The sequence below is a fragment of the Sturnira hondurensis genome, unplaced genomic scaffold (assembly GCF_014824575.4).
Source record: "Sturnira hondurensis isolate 20B ecotype Veracruz unplaced genomic scaffold, ASM1482457v3 Scaffold0007406, whole genome shotgun sequence".
Taxonomy (NCBI): domain Eukaryota; kingdom Metazoa; phylum Chordata; class Mammalia; order Chiroptera; family Phyllostomidae; genus Sturnira; species Sturnira hondurensis.
In genome coordinates, this window is record NW_028080037.1 from 2734126 (window position 1) to 2755694 (window position 21569).

General features: G+C 56.7%; 1 protein-coding gene across 1 annotated transcript in view; it reads right to left on the minus strand.

Annotated features, from left to right (window-relative positions):
• Positions 1 to 2077: 2077 nt before the first annotated feature.
• The window catches only part of ATP6V0A2 (ATPase H+ transporting V0 subunit a2), a 29563-nt gene continuing 10071 nt past the window's right edge, over positions 2078 to 21569 (minus strand). The window contains exons 5-20 of the mRNA XM_037051916.1: positions 21212 to 21300; positions 19833 to 19959; positions 17477 to 17559; positions 16007 to 16100; positions 15097 to 15309; positions 14172 to 14322; positions 13829 to 13965; positions 13362 to 13549; positions 13189 to 13279; positions 11974 to 12092; positions 11199 to 11409; positions 9147 to 9266; positions 7655 to 7774; positions 6338 to 6455; positions 4417 to 4588; positions 2078 to 3816 (exon numbers count right to left, since the gene is read on the minus strand). Of these exons, the coding sequence (XP_036907811.1) occupies positions 3717 to 3816; positions 4417 to 4588; positions 6338 to 6455; positions 7655 to 7774; positions 9147 to 9266; positions 11199 to 11409; positions 11974 to 12092; positions 13189 to 13279; positions 13362 to 13549; positions 13829 to 13965; positions 14172 to 14322; positions 15097 to 15309; positions 16007 to 16100; positions 17477 to 17559; positions 19833 to 19959; positions 21212 to 21300 (2133 nt within the window). The 3' untranslated portion in view covers positions 2078 to 3716. The remainder of the gene's footprint in view (positions 3817 to 4416; positions 4589 to 6337; positions 6456 to 7654; positions 7775 to 9146; positions 9267 to 11198; positions 11410 to 11973; positions 12093 to 13188; positions 13280 to 13361; positions 13550 to 13828; positions 13966 to 14171; positions 14323 to 15096; positions 15310 to 16006; positions 16101 to 17476; positions 17560 to 19832; positions 19960 to 21211; positions 21301 to 21569) is intronic.

A 21569-nucleotide genomic window follows, 5' to 3' on the forward strand; every position in this document is an offset into this window, starting at 1 on the left:
CGCCCAGGGAGCCAGGCAGCAGTGGACGGGCGTCCTTGGCAACGGCCCCCCTAGCAACGGGCGCCCGGACAACGGCCGCTACCGGCCGCTATCGCGGGAACCCAGAACCGGCGCGTGCTGTCCCTGTCCCTAGACAGGCCCGCACCCTGCCCCTGCGCTCCCAGCCCTGCGCTCCCATAGGCGCGAACCCAGGCGCTGGAGGGAGGATGACAGCGAACCCTGGGGAAGGGCCAGGGCCTCCCAAGCCTGCTGTGTGGGGAGGGGACCTTCCGCCCCCCCCCCCCCGCCAAAACCCCGCCCGGGCATGGGTCCACCCTTCACTGAGCCCAGCTGCTAGGCAGCACGCCTGCTCCTTGGAAGCCGGGAGCTGCTCAGACTGCTGTGACCAAGGGCAGCCACCTGCGGACCTCGAGGTGCGCCAGGAGCATCGTCCTGTGTCAGCGTCCTGCCCGTGCTGCTATAAGGAAATCCCGGCGAGAGGTGGCCAGGCAAGATCACAGTATCCCTGAGGCGGCAGAGGCAAAGCTGAAGGACTGGTCCGAGTCCCCTGCTGCTATGGGTTAAAGGATGTCGTAAGGGCAGATTCCTTGGGAAGAGGTCCAAGAAGGGACTAGTTCCTTTACAGGGTTTTGGGTCAGGGAAGGAGCCAAGTGTTTTGGCTTCCTAGCCACACCAAGGCATAATAAAGCAAAACACTCACATTTTAAAAATATAGATATATTTATTGTTCATCAGTGAAAAGTTCAATACTGATAAGAAGATGCAAATTTGTCCTTTCATGCATCTGGGGAGCTTGGATTTGTTCAGTTGTTTCCCCTCGCAGAGTTGAGCCCCTAGATTTCCATTTTCTCTGTAGGAAATAAGTGGCAAGTTCTAAGTATCTCTTAACATGTTAAACCAAAGCCCAGCATCAATGGCCTGGTTACCAGGAAACAATTGCTCGGAACTGGCTTATTTTCTTTATCTTTAATTAAGATTTCTCAATAATCTCGCTGGAAATTTACCAGATGACATGCAAGTAAACCTGGCTTTAAAATTTTACTTGAAAAGTGTTAGTTTTTAAATGCAGACTGAAGAACAGTTGTTGAAGTTTTGTGTGTTTTTTTTGTGCATGTGTGGTTTTCCAAAATGAACAAAATTCTAAAATGTCCGTAAGACTTCCCTGTGCTGTGACTTCCTAAAGGATTACAGGTTGAAACTGAGACCAGAACATTGCTTTAAAATGCCCATTCCAGCCCTGGCTGCTGTAGCTCAGTGGATTGAGCACAGGCCTGCAAACCAGATGATCATGGTTCGATTCCCAGTTGGGGCACTGACTGGGTTGCAGGCCAGTTCCCAGCAGGGGACGCACGGGAGGCAACCATACACGATGTTTCTCTCCCTCTCTCCTTCCCTTTCCCTCTAAAGATAAATAAATATTTTTTTAAATGCCCATTCCAGCCCCGAGGGTAGGATGCACTCAGTAAAAGCGTCTTTTCCAGCCATGCCCACAGTGAAAGGGAAGGCCGCAGGGCTTGGGGCCCTGGTCAGACACCTGTGCACTTACTAATGGACACGATGAAGTCCCCTGCAGGATGAGGCCAGAGGCTACCTCCCTGAAGGAGTCCCCTGGGTTTTCAGGACTCCATGAACACAGAGAATGAGAACTGGAAGGTGTGGTCCCCGTGACACTTCTCTTTAGGGAAGTCAACGTATTTGGCACCATCTAGACAATGACCGTTGTTCCTCCAGAGAGCTGCTGTCGAGAGAATCAAGTATGCACTGAAAACTGTGTCACGACAGTCCTACCAAAGGCTGCTCTGCAGACAGGTCCCTGGAACCAAGAGCTGTGGCAAGACGTGAAATTTCCCCTGGTGCCTAAGACACCGTTAAACCATATTTCTAGAGTTCTGTTAGGACTATTAACGTTTCCTGTAATTACATCCTACAGTTTCAATTGCACAAATGACCCTTCGCTCTCCGTTCCACTCCCTGGGAAGAGGTGTTCATGAGGATTTACAAGTGGTCCCCCGAGGCTAGGAGCGGCGGGGCCCCGCAGCGCCCCGGAAGGCGCTGCCTGTCTTGCGTTTCCTCGTCAGTTACTGGTGCCTGGAAACCGTGACTTTCCTGGGGTCAATCTGCCCGTTTTAGTACAACAGACCCTTGGAGGAGTCAAAAACTGACCACCCGTGAGGGACAAGTTTGAGCCTGGACGGCTTCCTGGGGGAACTTTGAGAGCACAGTCACTCCCGGAGTTTCACTGGGACCCTTTCACGTTGGCAATTTTAATATCAGGGACGAGACCCAGTCACTTCAGATGACTCTGGGTAACATCTCACAGAGGAGCAGCGTGGGATCTTTCCCACATTTTAAAAAGTTTAATGTCATGACGTTCGGGTCACGCCCCTCAGCAAACACGCCTTGAAATCAGAGAGAGAGGCCTGAGTTCAGCGCCAGCATCATTTCAACTTGTGAAGAAAATTCCACGCTCTCCCACCGCCCTCCGGGTGAGGGCAGTGACAAATGAGCCTTTGCACATCACAGAAAATTCGAGAACATGGAAATACTGCAAATTTCTTTTTGAAAATAATTATCTAAAATCAGGTACAATAAAATACGAAAAATGAGCATAATTTACAAGAAGACAGATCAGAATGTTCAATAGGACTGACATTCACGTAAAACTAAATGTCAAGGGAGCAGGTGAACTTAAAAGACTATAAATTAATGGCTAACAATCAGTTTTAAAGTTTAGTTTAACAATTAGTTTAAAGTTTCAATTGACCCTACATGCCTTCGTCAGACCTTTATTTAGACTTAGTCTGAAAGTAAAACAATTATCAATGTACTGTGTTCAGGGGCAGGCTTCAACCTCTTCACGGCCAAATACCTTAACTTGTATTTTGGTATAAAAACACACAGCCGGCTGCTTCTCACCTTTCCTGCACTCGGTATGGACCCCTTAGGGTCCAGTTCCACCAGCCGAGCCGGCCACGCACACTCGAGCCCCGTCTGTGCTGGGCCTCCGCCAGGCACCCCCCGCGCTGTAAGGCTCCGTGTGCAGTTTCCCCCAAATACACACAATCATCGTCACTGGTTTTATGGAGGGATAACAGGGTGAGAGGTCTTTAAAAATATACACAAGCAGGATAACCACTTGTAGGTTCTATTACCCCATTTCCCCAATTATAAAACGAGACAAAATCGTAGAAACCATCTCCTACTCGTAATTCTGGGCAGCCTACAATAAAAAAATGTTCACATACTTTTCAATCAAGCAGAATAATGTGTCTTGATTATCCGTCATTAACGTTTTTAAAAAACTAAACTTCAGCTGTTGGAAAATATCATCTGACTTTGGGTGACAGAATAACTGTGGTTTTTTTCTTTTTTTAATAAGGTGAAGAGGAATTAAGTGCCTAAGACCATGTTCAATTAGCTACTTGGCATGGACTTCTCTCCCCCAAGTCGGTATTTTGAAAAATAACTTTAACGTAACTTTTGGCATTAACTTACATTTGCTCATCATAAAAACCAAAATAAATTTATATATCTAAAATTGATAAACTGTACAAAATATTTAACATGAGGAAGAGGTATATCTTACAGAATTATTTGGCTCTATCATAAGGCAATCAATGAAGACAACTGTCCCTATCGTAAATCTGATGTCAGCGAATTTCTACAACATGATAGTTCTCTGTCACTCTGCGAGCTGGCCGGACGCGGCGACATGATCACGCCACCTCGTCACTGAACTTCCACGAAAGGCGTCTGAATGAGAAAGGAACAAATTTGGTGCCCGCACCAACGTAGAATTTGTTCTGAAATTCTACCCTAAAGGAAAAAAAAATTCCATGTGTTAAAGAAATGTTGCAAATAACATTTCCTAAAGCAACTTTAATCAAGTTTAACAAAAAAAGTGCCTGCACTGAAACCGCTTCGTCCCGCACGTGCCCTTCGCAGAAACGATTTGCACTCAGGTGGAACCCACGCCCACACCCACCCCACGTCGGCTTCCTCGGTGTGCGACAGAAACACTGACACGCCACCCACCCCCCACCCTGCGCCACCGTCCTCTCCCCCGGCCTTGGTTACTGCGTACGCAGACCAGGAATCTGACACACGCTGTAAAACACTGAGAAACACGTATGAGGTAGTTTACAAGACAAAGCAATCTGTCAGGCCCAAAGTGAACTGAAAATATGACTACTCATAATTCATTGTTTGGCAAGCGTAAACTCGCCTGTACTTGCCAGCGGTAATAGTTCAGGATCAAAACCCCATGATAAGTCAGGGGACCCGAATACCGATCTCAATGTTAGGAAGCATTAGCCTACATGAAGCACAGAAGTTTGTGTGGGTTTTACATGCATGTATCGGGGGTAAGAGCTGGGGGTTTCAAATCCCAGTCCGCACACCCCGCTGCCCGCTCACCAGTGGAGGCGCGTGGCGTGCAGGAACGCGGACAGCCCCTCCATGATCAGAAGGATGAAAATGGTCAGGACTGCGAAGAGCGCGATGACGGGCAGCAGCAGCAGGACCCCGTAGGTGGTGTCCACCCGGAGGCCCACGCGCATCAGCATGGCCCACAGGACATCGGACAGCTCTGCGGAGGAAGCGCCCTGCAGTCAGCCTCTGTGCCTGCTCAATGCGCCACTCGGCCAGCTCGCCGGACCTCGCCGAAACTCGCCGGGTTTCCTCTGGCCAGTCCCAGCTGCTACTGGTGAAGTGACGCGCCCGCCTCTACCAGAACACACGGGTCGCCCGCTCCTCGTGTGAACCGTCTCGAACATGGAGGGGGACAGGCAGGCCAGGGACACTGGAGGCCGGCCTCCCCGTGAGAGCCCTTGAGCCAGACTGGGGTTGGGCTGGCTCTGTCCCAACGCAGCTCTGGGCCGAGAGGGAGGAAGCTGGGCATCCCTGGTCCTGGCTGTGGCACAAGTGACCGACTGGGTGTCCCTGCGACAGCACCCACCCTCACTAGGCTTCAGTGTCCTCTGCAAAATGAAGATGACAGACCAGATCCCTCCCAGCCACGAAATCCCAAACTTCCAGCTATGCTCATAAAGACATTAGTGAAATGAGAATAAATTTAAACCCTCTCTATCACAGAGTTCTCACCGGCACAGGCAGGCTCCGCCCAGCAGCACGGGCCGTGAGAGGGACCGCGCAGCCAGGCTGCCTAAAGCAGGTTCAGTGACCAACGGTAAAATCGCCCTTGTCCTCGTGCCTTGGAGAATTTTTGTCAAATCACTAAAAATGCTTTATTGTCAGTTTATAAATGTGCAAAGAAATGAAAAATAGTAAACCTATTTTTAAAATATAGAAAACATTGAGTATTAAATTGCCTTTTTTTTAAAAAAAAGAGAAAAAAACCGCATACGGGGTGGTCTGAACACTGTGCCTTCTCCTCCCAGAACCGGGGCAAGCTGGGCCCCAACACGGCATGGGAGTCTCTGCCGACACTCAGCCCGTCATCCCGCACGCCTCTGAGTCTGGGGCGGCTCCCAGCGTGGGAGCCTCCACAGCTCCCACGTCCCCAAGGCCTCCCGAGTCCCCGAGCATCACATCTTCTGGGATGTTTGCATCTTTTTTGTCACAAGCACACTCCTCCTTCCTCTGGACAGGCAGGCAGGCTGCCCTGGGTCCTCGGGCTGCCATTGGTCCCCGAACGGGGACTGCGCCCACGCCCCCAGGCCCATTCAGACCACGGAGGCATCACCACCGTCCACCCGACTGCACTTTGCCCTCTGCTGGCCACCTCCCTCACTGGGTCCCCATCCTGCAAAGTGTCGCCTGGGCCTACTACTGGTGCTCGGGGAGGCGGGCCACCGTGTGCTTTGCTGTCTACGCGTGAAGGTGGCACAGGCAGAGGGACCAACCTGACCCCGGCAAACTCTGCCAGGAACGAGCAGCTGGGCACTGACCATGGAGTGCACATGTGTGTGTGTGCAGTGACCTGGCAGTGAAGCCATCGTGGGGCACGAGTGTCATCAGAACCATGCACAGTGGTCATCAAAACCACTGGCCGGCAGGGCTTTAAGACTTGCTTGAGAGAAACACACGCTCCTCCTTGGGAAGGCAGGACTGAATAATGTGCCAGTGACAACAAGGACAATCGTGGTGATGGCAGAGAGAGGGGCAGTGTCAGTGCCTCAAGTCCCCAAGCCTTCCCAGGCCCTCCTGGCTCAGGGGTTTCCACAGCAGCCCGAGGCCAAACGGCCACCCCAGGGCTCCGCACAGTCATCAGCTAAGTCCCCCAAGCGCACAGCGGATGGGAAAGATGGCGGTGCACTTCCCTCGCAAATTTAAAGCGTCCCGGTGAGCCGGCCGCAGCGCTGCAGGCAACACTTACGTGCGTGAGCCAGACTGAGGGCCCAGAGCCTCAGGTAGGATGCAGTGTTGGAGATGCAGCCCAGGCAGTACTCGATGGAGTGGATCACCTGGGTCATCAGTATTTCTCCAAAATTGAACTGGGGGAGAGATGACACGGCACGGTTAGAGTCCGTGTGCCACACGCGCGCTTCCACAGGTTACGAGTCAGCCCACTCAGAATCGCCACAGGAGAACCAGCCTCCGGGACGCTGCTGAGAAGGTGCTAGGGTGTAAGGGACAGGGAATCGCAAGACGGGAGTTCTGCTCGACAGCCCTTCAGCGCCAGGCCCCCCGTTTCTCGTGAGGAATGGGAGGGGATGGACCTGAACGGGGGTGCCGTGCAGCCCAAGGTTCCTGAGCCAGCCTCAAAGACCACGTGGCCAGTCCCGGCCACAGAGCCAGTGCGCGTGCGTGGGGCACGGAGGTGAGCGAGCCGGCCAAGAGCCCCACCAGGGGGATGACTCGGGGCCCTGAGCGTGAAGCGGCTGCGGAACACTGGGCTTGGGGACGCTCCCAGTCACGTTCCTCGGAACTAACCCATCGTCCCAAACAAAAGACTAAACTACCAACGATTACAAAACATTGACGACAAGAAATCTGGTTCTGTCTCCCTCGGCAAGCCAAAGGAATTTCCGAGAAAACCCAGCAGAGCAGTACAGTGGTGGGTCCGGTCTGCCCAGCTCTGGGCCTCTCTTCTCTGGGGGGAACTGCTTCCTCTCCCTCTAATCCTGTGCCCCCGGCCACAGCTGTGATCCCCGAAATTCAGAGTGATTTTGAGTCACTCTGAGTAAGTCCCAATGGGACTGTGTTTAGAGAGCAGGGCTTTCGAGGAGTGAATGAGGGTTACCTGAGGTCATACGGCCTGGGCTCTCATCAAAAGGCCTGGGGGCCACGTGGGAAGAGGGAGAAGCCCCAGGGACAGGTGCGCACAGAGAAAGACTTTGTGAGGACACGGGAAAGGCAGCCCACGTGGAAGGCAACGGCCTCAGGACAAGCCGACCCTGCCAACACCTTGATCTTGGACTTCCAGCCCCCAGTCGCCTGTCTGCTCCAACCCGCCTCTCGTGAGGAAACTCCCCCGGAGTGAAGCCCCTCACGGTCCACGCAGCGCCTGCGTGGTTCCTGGGCCCGAGACACCTTCCCGACGGTGGCTGGCACACCTGTGCCCCACCAGCAGACACCACCCGAGGCCTTCAATCGTTTTATAAGAGACTCTCACAATGGCTCTCGCAGTGACGGCTGCCTCTGGGAGGGTTCAGGGCGGGTCTGCGCCCCCCATGGGCCCGGGACACATTACCTCCTCGCCGGTCACGGTCCTGCACCCGTCCTCCATGCGGCCGCTCCCCTCCTCCACGTCCTGGCTCCCCAGCAGGGACACCTCCTCCTCACTGTCCCTCCGCACGAGCGTGTAGCCACTCTGCCAGCAAACACAGACACAGTGAGCGCTGCTGTCGGAAGCCACGGTCGGGACCAACCCAAGCCAGAGCTCCCTCGCTTCTCTTACTGACTTTAGTCTCTTCAGGAGTAAAACATTCTTTAAAAAAAAGTGAGCACTTCACACACATTAGGAAAACTACTATGTAAAAAAGCACAAAGAAGAAAGGATAAAAAAATGCAAATGCAAATTTTTTTAGAGAGCATGTGTCGGTGAGGGCGTGGAGGACAGGAACCTGGGTGCTGCTGCCGTGTCCACAGCACTGTTGTTCACAATAGCTGACAGGCGCACAACCCAAGGGTCTGCTGTTGGGTGGACCCGTGGACAAAGGGCAGTCAGTGCCCAGTGGTACGCAGTCAGCCCAGGACGGGGAGGAGCCTCTGGCACAGGCTGCCACGTAGAAGGACCGAGAGGCCACTCTGCCAGGGGACAGAGGCCGGCCGCAGAGGACAGGCCGGGTGCTGAGAGCGGTCCAACTCAGAGACTCACAGGGTGGCAGGGGCGGGGGAAGGGGGGTGGGGGGGGAGTGTTTCGTGGGGATGGAGTTTCGTTTGGGAAGACAGTTGTCCTGGAGACAGAGGGTGGCGGGGGTGGCAGCACCACCGCCTGAGTATGCCCCGCGCCACTGACTGTGCGCTTGAACACGTGTGAGAAAAAAATGTGTTGTGTGTTTTACCACTATTTTTTTAAAAAGAAATAAAATTGGCCCTGGCTGGTATAGCTCAGTGGATTGAGCATGGGCCTGTGAAGCAAAGGGTTGCCGGTTTGATCCCCAGTCAGGGCACATGCCTGGGTTGCAGGCCAGGTCCCCAGCAGGGGGCATGTGAGAGGTAACCACACATTGGTGTTTCTCTCCCACTCTTTCTCCTTCCCTTCCCTCTCTCTAAAAATAAATAAAATATTTTTTAAAAAAGAAATAAAATGAGAAACTAGACGCACAAGAAAAGAGTCTACAAAAAAACTTAACATGGCTCATAACTCAGCAGTAGAACTTAAGGGCATTATTTTCTACATTTTGCCACAATTTCTATAATTAAATTACATATTTTTATATTAATAAAAATACTTTTGAGGGGGAAAAACAACAGGCAGGAATAAGAAATAAAACGTTGTGACTGGCAGGACTCGGTTCAAACCACTAGCAGACCCACCCCCAGCGGCGGGGCCTGTCTCCACGCCCAGACACGGCGGCTCTGGGCGTTTGGCATCTGCAGGACAGGCAGCCCCAGGGTCTAAAGCCAGGAAGCTTTGGCTTTTGAACAAGAGACTGAGGACCTCTGAAGGGTGTTTTCTTCACCGAACCTTTTATAACCCTGTGTCCCATTCACAGACACTCGCCCACACGCGTACTCACCCTGCTGACCCCAAAGCAGCTGCGCCCGTTGTGCAGCCAGAACAGGAACAGGGGCTTCCCCAAGAAGAGGACAGGCACGGACAGCGCGGTGACGGCCAGCAGCAGCCTCTGGACGTGCTCCTAGGGGCGCAGAAGGAGGAGGAGGGTCAACGGTGGTGCACACACAGGCCACCATGTCTGCAGCGCACTTGACCACGGCAGCGGAAAACAAATCGAAGTCCCCTTTATTTATTAACAAGGAACATAAGCAGGTGGAAGCCAAACTGCACAGGCCAGTGGGCCTTGTCCTCGACCCCCAGCGGAGTTCTGACACTGCGGAGAATGGCAGACAGAATAGGCTTTCGTTGGGACCAGGAAGGAGTTCGTAGGAAAATTCCAAAGAGTCAAACTCTAGCTACTACCTCCAGCTACTATTTCTGAAAACACTGTCAGTGGGGAAATCAAATAGAAGCTGTACGTTTTCCTAAATCCTTGGTTCTACTTTTTTAACTATGGTGACTACTTCAGGAATGTGAACTTGTACACATGAAAAATACGGGAAGAGCATTCAGAAAACTAAAAACATTTCCTTAAAATGGAAAAGGTTTTGCAGTTATTTAAAGACCACTCAGGAGCAGAGCGGGTGCCCGCTGGCACAGCCGCTGCGGTCGGGTGGGTTAGAGGGTCAGGAGGCAGGTGTTTAACACACAACCAGACGGGGGCGCTGTCTCCTGCTCGGCCCTGTCTGGGACCCTCCCTGATACACGGGGGTCCCCAGAGCCGTGCGCCCCACTTGGCCACAGGCGGTAGGATCCGTGTGTGAGCTCTTGTCCCACACAACCAGCACCCTCGTCCTGAAATGCCGACGGGAGTGGGGGCCGTGGGCAGAACCACATCCGGGTCGTGAGCTGCACGGTCAGGCAGACCAGGTGTGCGTCTGGGGCCCTGAGCCACCGGGAAGATAGCCCCCACCCCAGGAGGCTGAGGTGAGAGTCAGGAAAGGGCAGGGGAGGAAGGCAGACCTCCGGAGTGCAGTGGGGGCCGGAGAGAGGTGGTCCCTCCCTGACCTCTCTGCCCCCAGCACCCGCGCCCCACTGGGCTCCGCTGCGTCTGCCTAACCTGTGTCGCTCTGCAAAGGCTCCCAAAACAATGGCAGGATGTCATTCTAGAATCGCCAACAAGAGAAATACAAATAGGAGGGAAAAACTCAAACCGCTCACAAAGGACGCCCGTCTACAGCACCCCACGAAGCCCACAGTCAGCTACGCGGAGCTTCCCATCGGACTCTGGGCCGCGAGCGGTCAGCAAACCCAATGTGCAGGGTCGACAAGACTTAAACCAGGGGGCGCCACCTGGCTCAGGAGCACCCGGGTTGGGGCAGTGATGACGGAGAGGACTCCTGTGTCCCCCAGACACTGTGCCACGAGGCCCGTGACATCCTCCACACTATCCTGCAGGCAGGGTGCTGGGGCACTCGGGACAGCACGAGCTCCTGTCCCCAAGCACGTGGGAGGGGTCTCACTCTGCTAAGGGCTTCGACGCGCTAACCCCACGCTCTGAATGAGCAGGTCCTGTTTTCACGGCCACTTTACAGACCAGGGACCAGGGCACAGCAGGCAAGTACTGTGATCGGAGTCCAACTGGAGGGAGCAGCAGGGCTGGGGCGGGCAGCGCCGGCCGCCCTCGGAGTCACACTCTCGGCCGCCATGCCCTACTGCACACGGGTGGCACCACACAAACACACGGTGACAGAGAAGCCAGCTCCGGAGACGACCACCGTGCTGTGGTGCAGGTGCCGATGCCCTGACGACCAGCTTCAGCCAGAGACTGACTCAGAGACACTGGACAAACGGGGGCACCTGGCCACCCTCAGGAACCCACCAGTGACACGTTTGGACAGCTCCCATGTGGCGGCAGGTCTGGGTTTCACTGCCTGCCCAGCACCCCCAGCACGGTGTCCAGAGCAGACCAGCACCCGTTGGGGACGCCACAGGGAGGGGCAGAGCCCCGTGCACCCCAGAAAGGGCTGTGGGAAGGCTGCCGTCAGCTCAGGGGCTGGGAAAGGCCCCTCACCTGGCCCGAGTACAGGCCGCTCGTCTCGCCCCCCGGGAACAGAAACATGTTGATGAACTCGATCAGGATGCTGGGGGCGGCTCTGGAGGTCTCCGCGGAGTAGACCAGCCACTTGTAGAAGATCATGAAAATGAGGTACCCGAAGATGCAGAGCAGAAAGAGAAGTTCTGGGATGGAAACCAGGTAGACATTGAACTTCTTCCTGAAGTGCCTGGAAAGAGAGGAACCCGTCAGCCCACCAAGGAGACCGGACCGAGACACACAGCCTGTTTCCCAGTTTCCCGCGCGGAAGCCCACCTCAGCCCCCCAACATCGGCCTCGAGACTCACACCAGTGACTCGGGCGTCACGGAGAGCAGTGCGGGGACACCAGCAGGTGCAGTCAGAGAGAACCGGCAGGACCCCTTTCTCTCACTACACTCGCTCTCACAGACAGACAGAGGGTTTGCTCATTTATAAACAAAAAATAGTAAAACGAGAAAGTCAAGTCTCTGAACGAACAGAAACACATGCTGCCTGTGTCCCCGTCACTTGAACATACAAGTGCCTGGTCTCCTGCCCTCCCAGCCCGACCCCCGGCGGGCACGCACTCTGTGCTCAGTCAACATGGCTGCCTGAGGGAGCTGATGGAACAGCCAAAAAGCGGTGTCGCCAAATAGAATCGCGCAGTGTGACCACCACCGGCTGCCCCCGGCCTGTGCAGCCCGCCATCCAGGGGCAAAACAACGATGCCAAATTAGCCACAGAAACATTGCTTTTACACAGGCCGTACTTACAGGTGGTTAAATATTCCCAGAATGACTCCAAAAGTCATGTGAATAATTCCCAAAATCACAGACATTTTCATCTTGAAAGAGTTCAGGAAAGTGAGGCGATTCGTGGCCAAGTTCCAAATCTGAAGACAAAACAGACAGCGCAAGCTGTAACGCACGCCCTTCCGGTGCCCGGGGTCACGCAGCGCTGGGGCTGAGGTTGGAGGCAGCAGGCGCTCGACCGGGCAGCACCGCTCAGCCGCTGCCCTCCGTGCCGTCATTCTGAGAGCCGCCGCCTTCCCAGCGCAGGGCCACAGGCTGCCCCAAGGCAATTGCACCTTCAGCGCAAGCTCCAAGGATGCCAAGGAAGCAGGGCCATGCTTAGGGGACACGCCTAGGAAGGGACACAGAGGAGGAGAGCGAGAGGACGCACACCCGGAGCTCAGGGGACTGAGCGTTCCCTCTGAGGGCAGTGAGGCACGGGCCGAGCAGGTCCCGGGGTCTCCGACCGTGGGCGGGGACATTAAGCGTGTGTCACCACCTCACAAACACATCTGACACACTGTCTTCCAAGTGTATTTTACAATACAGTTTAACAACATAAAAAAGGGACAGACAGGCCCATTGTTCTGAAGTAGGATCAGGGTTTCAGAGAGCGGGGCTCGGGGCTGGGGACAGGCGAGGGCGAGGCCAGCCCACGTGGCTGACCCGAATGTGCAGCGTGGAACTGCCCGTGAGCACAAAGTTAAATGTGAAAGTCGGGCACGGAACTATCTTTTGGGCAAAGCGAGGAGAATGACACCTACTGTGTGTCCTCAAGGACCCTCTGGAAGGAGACACACGTGACCCACACCAGGCCCGGGGTCGGGAGACAACGGGGCACGGACGGGACCCACCAGAGAGGGTGGGAGGGGACTTTTCGCCAGACCCAGACCTTTTCCCGGCAGGAAGTGCCCACGCGGCACCGTGCCCATTTTACAGTTAATCTAAAGCTGATGTGGTGCCGGGTGGGCACCGGAGATGTCGGGGGACCCTTGTCAAAGCACACACCCGTCCCCCCCGCTGTCCTGCACCCCTGACACCAGCGCACAATGATACTGCGTGCAAACTGCAGTTGGAAAAGAGAATTAGAGAGACAGAGCCCGTGACCCCTGCCAGACAGTGAGAAACCACCACGACAGCCAGCACTGGGCTGTGCCCCTGTGCGCCCAGGGTGACCGCAAGGAAGCGTGCACTCACGGGGTCAATGCCAAGGGGGTAAGGGCCTTGGAACACTCCGGGGACACTTGGATCCAGCTGCAAGACCCTGTTGTGCTTGACCACGCTCTCACTGGAACAGAAGGCAAGTGATGAGGAGGGTGGAATCCAGACCAATGCCTCTCCTCCTCAACCCGTGCGGCTAGGGCACTCACTTCCAAAGCACCATCCTGCTGCGCTCGGGGGCCGCGTGGCTGGCGCTGTACATGGCGGACACGTTCCAGCCGGAGCCGAAGAGGTTGATGGACTTGGAGAAGCAGTCGTTGTAGATGAGGCCCGTGTACACCGAGAACAGCCCCATCAGCAGGAGGATGTAGCGGCCATCGAAAAACATGCGTGTGATCTGTGGAACGCAGCGGGGGCTGAGCGACCTCGGCTGGCTCACTCATTCTCCACCACTCCCCTCTGGGCTCTCAAAAGCAAGGCAACGTCACAGACGTTCCGGTCACAGCGAGAGGACCCGCCCACACCTCCCACGTCTTGGGCAGGTGGGTCCTGGCCATGGCCACACATTGAGCAGCATCTGAGAGACAGCCCTCCTCCGGTCCAACAGGAGAGCAGCGCCNGCAGCGCCCCCCCCCCCCCAGGCAGACAGGAGGGACGGCAGCGGAGGCGCCCTTACCTCCTGGGACTGAGTCAGCCTCGGGTGGTCCTCGTTCAGCACCAGCAGGAGGGCGAACAGGAACATCACGAAGCCGTGCCCAAGGTCTCCGAACATCACAGCGAAGAGGAAGGGGAAGGTGATGATGGTGAAGAGAGCTGTGGGGAAGAGAGGACTGCTGACCCGCGGCCGAGGCAGAGCCTTCCCGCCCACCCAGCCACACGCAGCGCCCTCCCCGGCGGGCCCAGGCCGGCGCTGCGCACCACACGACACGCGGCGACCACACGACACGCGGCGACGGGGCCGCGGGCCTGCCTGCCCATCGGTGGCCCCGCTCTCAGAGCTGCGCATTCGGACGCCCAACCTGGGTTCACCTCCCGGTAGCTGCCCACTCCGTAGGCGTCCACGATGTTCTGGAAGCCCTCGGTGAACTTGTTGGTGCGGATCAGCGTGGGGGGCGTCTCCTTCGTCGGGATGGTGTTCATGAACGAGGGGATTGTGGCACCGCTCTCTCTCTTTCACACAGAAAAGAGAAACAGGAGAAAATTACCATCCAAGGGCCCTTTTGACAAACACGGACGCCTGCACTGGTGCCTGGCTCAGCACGGTGTGGCGGGCCCACGGGCACAGACTCAGACAGTGGGATATTAAACAGTGATTTTCAAAAACAGAAAAGTTTGCCCTGAACAGTGTGGTGCAGTTGGTTGGGCAATGGCTCGCAAAGCTAAAGGTCACTGGTTCGATTCCCAGGTCAGGGCCTGGGTTGCGGGTTCAGTTCCTGGAGGGGACGCATATGAGAGGCAACCAATCAGTGTTTCTCTCTTGCATGGATGTTTCTCTTCCTCCCTTCCCCTCTCTCTAAAATTAAGTAGATAAAAAATCTTTTTAAAAATAGGAAAGTTTTATTAGGTGAAGAGCACAGCATAAACAGCATGCAATCCTTTGTGAGAAAAGGAAAGAAAACACCCGTTCCCGTCCGCTCATCTGGGACGAAGAGCCCCAGAGACACACGGGGACTGAAAGGCTGGCTGTCTCTGGGCAGGGGCACGGGCGGCCACACCGTGGCTGCAGCATTTTCTGACTCCCCCCGGGGGGCGGGGGCGCTGCGCCCCTCACTTGGAAGAGCAGGGTGAGAACACTGCACACACACGCCTCGAACGGCTGGCGCTCCGGGCTCCGGCCCCAGGAGGAGGCTCCACAAAATGCGGTCTCTGTGTATCCCCGCACTCACAGGCCCTGATCGCCACAGCCGGCAGGCGAGCACCGCGGGGCTGGCAGGACGGCCTTACCGACCCGTCCTCCAGTGCGCGGCGCAGGCCCTGCAGGTCGGCCTCGGGACACCAGACCTCGGCGATGAGGCACTTGTTCGTCACGTCGAAGCTGCACATGTTCAGCATGTGGTAGATGGCTTTCATCTTCTTCACCTGGATGACGCGGGTGTAGACCGACTCAGCGGCCTTACACAGCACCTGCCTCAAGTAGTCCTCGGTCTTGTGGAGCACCTGGTGAGGACGGAGGCAGCACTCAGCGGCGCAGGCGGCCTGCAGTGTCCTCCCGGCACCTGCCGGCCCTGGAGACGGCCCCGGGGTGGTTCCCACCTGTCCCCCTGGACCCAGCACCCTCCGGGGGGCAGGAGGAAAACCTGAGCGCAGCCAATCCGGCGTTCCCCTGGAGCTGGCTCTCAGGGACACGACCCCAGGGCCACAGGAGAGGCCGGAGGGCCCGGTGGCTGCGGCAGCAGCACCACAGCCTGGCCGGGTACAGATCCCCCAGGTCCTCGCCTGTTGCCCACCTCGGCCCAGCTTCACGCCAACCTGGTGAGCCACCACCTCCCGTCCTGTCCTGCCACGTGTCCCTCCCCTCTGGCCTAAGCAGGTCACAGTCGGCTTCTCCCACCGAGAGCCCCTCCGCCATAAGCAGACATGGGAAACAAGAGCCACACTTGAAACAGGCTTGTCTGTCGCCTCCGATGGCGGGGACAGAGGGGACACAGAGGTGAGCTTTCATTTCAAAGTCTGTCCTGCTCTAGGTTTCAAACAGGCTGCTAGGACTGAGCTGCCACAAAGAGGAGGCAGGTAAGTGACCTGCCAATCTTCCTAAAACGCCCCATAGGTCACCGCCAAGAAGCGCCACAGGAAAGCAGGAAGGGAGTGGATGCGCGCACGCGCGCGACAGCCTGGGCAGCGGCGGCCCACTCACGGTGTAGAGGTCCTGGATGCGGGTGTTCAGCCCCTCCTGGATCTCCTGGCGCTCCGCGGCCGTGCTCGGGTAGGGGTACACGTGGCAGTGGTAGCTGCAAGACAGCATTGAGGCGGCGCACGTCCCGCGGGGCCGGGAGAGCACCGGCACAGGTGCAGAGCCTTCGTGGTGGAAGGCAGGCAGCCCTCCGGGGGAGCACGGCCCGGCGCGGCGCCCGCCCCACACACCTCTCCCAACAGTGGCCAGCGCAGCAAACTGTCCTGGATCTGAACTGGAGCAACTCCCGAAACTCGCCCAGCTCCAACCTCCAGACACGCCCCACCCTCCCCGGGGCAGGAATCTTTAAAGAAGTTTGAGACAAAAACACAAAGATGATGCATGACAGCAGTGACCTTTTAAAAAGAGAAGTAGGATGGAGACGGAAGCTCTGGTTCACCAGCACCACCGGAGCACCGAGCAGTGAGCTTCTCCCCCACCTCACAGCACCTTGTGTCTCAGGGGCCACGTGACGCCGGGACACCGCGGAGCACGCACGGCTGAGCCCACCGCTCACACTGTAGCCACCCCATTTAATGCTTCCCTTTAAGTTCTGACTATTAAAATTAGCCCCAACCCCCAGCCTTGATGCCCAGGGCAGTTTCTCTGACGCACAGTCAGACAAGTGGCCGTCTGTAAAACCACCACCGCCTTGCCCACGTGACACCTGAATGTCTCCCCCAGCCCGGCAACTGGGGATCAAACTCCAGGACACAGGATCGAAAACAAAGCCGAGGCCCATCCTCACCCCCAAGAAACGAGGCAGCCGCCCGCAGTGTGCCCGCAGATGAGAAAGCAAAGTGCCTTCTTCTGCCTGTTTGTTTGGCTTTGCTTATTTTCCCAGTTGTTGACAAGAGTAAGTCACAGGCAGGTTCCTGCTATGACATCCTCCCCACCTGCCACAGCCCTTCACCTGTGTCCCTACCCCCCCATGAGCCGCGCCCCCTCCCCGTTTTCACCACTGAGGACACCGCGACCTGGTGACGCGCCAGACAGAGCCCTCGTGCCCCCCCCGCCACGCCCTCGTGCCCCCCCCGCCACGCCCTCCCCTGCGGCGCAGGAGAAGCCGCCCGGGGTTGGAGAGAAGAGAAACCACTAAGTGTCTGTGCAGCTAAAAGCAACAGGAAGGCACAAGGTACTACTACAATTTGATTCTTTTTCCAATGCATCTTAGGGCTTGATTTCAAAAAAACAAAAAACAAAACCCCAAATCTGACGATGTTATTAACATGATTTCTACTTTCAGTTATTTTAAGTGTTGTCCTGGCAACAGAGAGAACGACATCCTTAAAACCATGGGGTGACGGCGAAGACGTCTCCGGACGAACCCCGCAGCCCCCGAGCCACCGCGTTTCCCCCCGACAGAGGCACGCGCAGGGAGAACCGGGGCCTCCCGGACACGGAGAAACACAGGAAGCGAGCGCCGCTCCTTACCAGTCACATATCTTCTTAACCTTGTGGCCAATCTGCTCTCCCCAGAAGGATATCAGGAACACGTGCCATTTCACGACTTCTCCCTGCGGAGTGAGCAGGACAACGGTCACTTCTGTGGCCACAGCTGTCAGGGCTCTGCTGGCAGCGCAAACTCAGTCACTGCTTCGGTTCCTCCGCCAGCAGCCACCACCAGCCCTCAGCACCGCGGGTCCCACGACGGCAAGGTCACAGCCAACATCGCTCCTCCCCCCCAAACCAACACTCATAACAGGGGGGTTTTGGTCACTTGCAGACGTGCAGAGCAACAAAAGTCATGAGTCACCCAACACGCGCCTGGACAAGGTGACTTCCTTTTTCATCTCGAACTGTAAAAAAATGTCCTTATCAGGATGCATTCAGCACAAGGTTTTCGCACATTTGTGCTTTTAGTTGGCGACGGGGCTGCTGAAGGGCCCCCGGTGCAGGGACCAAGCGCCGGCCCGCAGCCCTGAGCACAGGGAGGGCAGGTAAGCTTCGTCTGTGTGTGAGTGACAGCCGAGACCAAGGTCAATGAACCAACAGCACCTACTCACTAAGGCGCCTTCCCAAAGAAACACAGACACAAAGTCCGTGTTGCTGGCTGGACAAAAGGCTGGGACCAGAGGCTGGCGGGCACCTCGCCGCTGCCCCCGGGAGCGGCAGCTCGGCGGTTTCAGAGAATTCCTGGAGCAGAAGGACCATGAACGACGAGGACGGACGGTACTTACAGACACCCCATGAAGAAGCCGGAACAGGGTGCTGGCCTGTCTGCCAGGCACCACACCAGTGTCAGGAGCTGAACAGACTGAGCTCCCTGACTTAGTCTGGGGGGCGCCGGGGGCAGGGCTCACACTCCAGCTGGAGTGAAGAGACACAGAAGATACACCCGTGTCAAGTGCAGGAGAGTGCGACAAAGGAGAGAGCGTCGGTGGGGTGACTGGGAGGGAGGCTGTGACTCCAGCAGGGTGAGCAGGGCCGTCTCCCAGGGAAGGGACATGTGACCAGAAGGAAAGCAGTGGGAGGGGCACCCACGGGGCAGGGGAGCGAGACCCTTGGGGCAGAGGGGAGCTCAGGGAAAAGCAAAGGAGAAAACCACAGGGCAGGGGTGTGACAGGGTGGTAAGGCGTGACTGAGGCTTTGAGCCTCCTGCTGGGAGGGAGGCGGCACGTGGGGGACAGCAGTGACCGGACTACAGCTGCCCAGGGCCCCCCTGGAGGCCAGGAGCAGGGGGCTCCGTGGGCGGAGGTTCCTGCAAAATGGTAGCGCATCAGGTCCGCAGGCTCAGGTCCTGGGGCAGGTGGAGGTGACGGGGGCCAGGTGGAGGTGACGGGGGCCAGAGTCTCCTTCTGTTGAAGGGACGGGCCAACAGACCAGGCACAGAGGAAGAGGAAGAGGAGGGCCCAGAGTGACCCCTGGGCTTTGGCCCCGAGCAGTGCTCAGACAGAGCTGCCCCCTGCCAGGCTGGGCAGGCCTGGAAGGGCGGGCTGGGGGCAGAGACCAGGAAAGGTCCGTTTGAGGCATGAGGTGGAAAATGAGAAAATATAAATACCAGTGTGGTGCTTGGGGGAGAGGCCCAGCTAGACCTGGGGGATGGCATTTAAAGCCACGGAGTGACAGGGGACCCCAAGGGCAGAGAGAGGAGGTGGCAGTCCAAGACCGGAGCCCTAGGGCCCAGGGGACGGGAACAGGTCGGGGAACCTCAGCGAAGCAGGCCATGGGGTCCTAGAAGCAAGGGCAGAGGTGACGGGAGACAAGGAGGCCGCGGCCAGGGCCAGCGGAGGATGTGACCCATGTGGTCACCAACTGGTGACACCAAGTAAACCACCAATGGAGCCATCCCTGAAGCCGACTGAGGGCACGGGAGCCGGGCCGCATGGTCAGAGGAGCGTGGGAAACACGGACAGGACCGAGTGACAGGGTGCGGTGGGGACGGCGCTGCATCCCCTCTGTGACCTTCCTGCCCAAGACGCTGACCTGAACCTCATCATGAGAATATGTAGGACAAACCCAAACTGAGCGACCGGCAGGCTTCCGAAACGACAGGCCTGGGCTAGTTTGAAACGTCTAGGAAAGACTGAGAAATTCCCCAGAAAGAAGGAGCGAGCGCAAGGAGCTGGGGCCAGGGAGCCCACGGGCGAGTCCACCCAGACCCTCTGCTATGGACGACGGTGCCGGGACGGCCAGCGGATGCTGAGCAGCAGCCGGCAGGCGGCAACACGCCGCGGCAGCCCGGGAGTCCCAGTCGGGAACCACAGCTGGGACCCCGAGGACGAGGTGCCAGGCCAGCACTTGTGCTCCGGGCTGGGCCTGCCGCTGTGCATGGGGCCGCGACACTCACCGTCTCGGGGTCCTCGAGGGGCTCATCCAGCTCCGCACAGGTCACGATAGTGTACCCTTTGCAGGCCCTCCACAGCATCCTCTCAAATGCTTCCACTTTGCCTTGGTTGATCAGGCCGGACACAAAGCTGCGAGAGACAACACGGACCGGCAGGCGATGGTCAGCAGAGAGCAGTGGATCCTACCAAACCCACTCAGGACGCAACGAAGACTTTCATTTCAGACAACACGGTGCAGAAGGCCCTCCAATCGCCAAGTGTCTAAAATGCTGGACCAAGAGCTTCCGAAACATCCTTTCCAATGTCGAGCTGAGCCTCAGATTAGAGAAATTTTTTTAAGGATTTTATTTTTATTTATTTATCTTTAGAGGGGAAGGAGAGAGGGAGAGAAACATCAATGCATGGCTGCCCCTTGTGTGTCCCCTGCTGGGAGTTGGCCTGCAGGGAACTGGTGTGCAACCCAGGCATGCGCCCCGACCGGGAATCGAACCGAGATCCTCTGGTTCGCAGGCCTGTGCGCAATCCACTGAGCCACACCAGCCAGGGCAGATTAGAGAAATTCTAAGCAATCACAGAGACAGCACCTTGTGGCCACCCCAATGCCCCACAGTGACCTAGAGCTTCCAGCCAGCGTGGGAGACAGGAGACAGGTAATGGGTCTCAACTTGGGAGAAGACACTGACCCCCTCACACTCTCCCCTCGGGGGCTGGGACCCCCCCCAGAGGACTATACCTTCAGCGCATGAATGGATGAAAAGAAGTCCCACCTTGCAAAGGGGCCACAAGGACACTTGTTTCCACTCTGGATGGGGAAAGTCTTCGTGGAGAACTTACAACCACAGGTTAGAATTCACTCAGGCTTGGGGCTCAAACTCTCATAAAATGCACAGTGAAAAAATAAACCAAAAAAAGCCTCGCTGAGGAAGGAATGGAAAAAGACTCCAGGCTGGTAGTGGGCTCTCAGGCACCTAATGAAATAAAAATCCTCTCTCTGGAGGAATAAGAGACCCTTCGAATCTGATTCACGAATGAACCGACTCAGTCCAACCTGCGTCCCTACCACACAGAGCAGGCCCTGCCGCTGCAGGGAGCAGGTGGCTCAGGGTCACTGGAGTCACAGCAGCCCGGGCGTCCTTCTTCCCAGCTCACTGTGCCCGGAGAAGCAGCACCCGTCAGGCTTACCAGCGGCTAAAAGTTCACTGCAGCGGGCCCTTCACCACGCAGGGCCTTCACCACGCAGGGCCTTCACCGCAGCAGGCCCAGACACACACACATTTTCTTTAACAAGCACCGCCTCTCCCATTTGGGCCCAGGCTTCCGAAGGTGCCCCCGCACCCACTCTGCAGAGCACGCCTGCCCCCGACACCCAAGTGTTGCCTACCCCAGCTTCGCTCCCAGCCTCTGCATGGAGCTGTAGTCCAACAAGGAGTCGCTGTCCAAGGCGGGGAATTCTTCGTAAGTGGGTTCAAACTGCAACGAGAGAGGAAACCAAGTGTGTCCCAGGAAATGTGAGTGTGCATGCCACATTTCCCAAGAGTGCAGGGCCATCACCACCTACTCAGACCTGGGTGCTCAGGCCCCTCGGCGACTCAGCCACGACACTCAGAGCTGATCAAGGAGGAGGATTACTTTTGCATCCCGTATCTGTGAGCTGCTTACAGACGTTTACATAAAAGTAGAGTCATAGCCCTGGCTGGTGTGGTTCAGTATACTGAGTGCCAGCCTGCGAACCAAAGGGT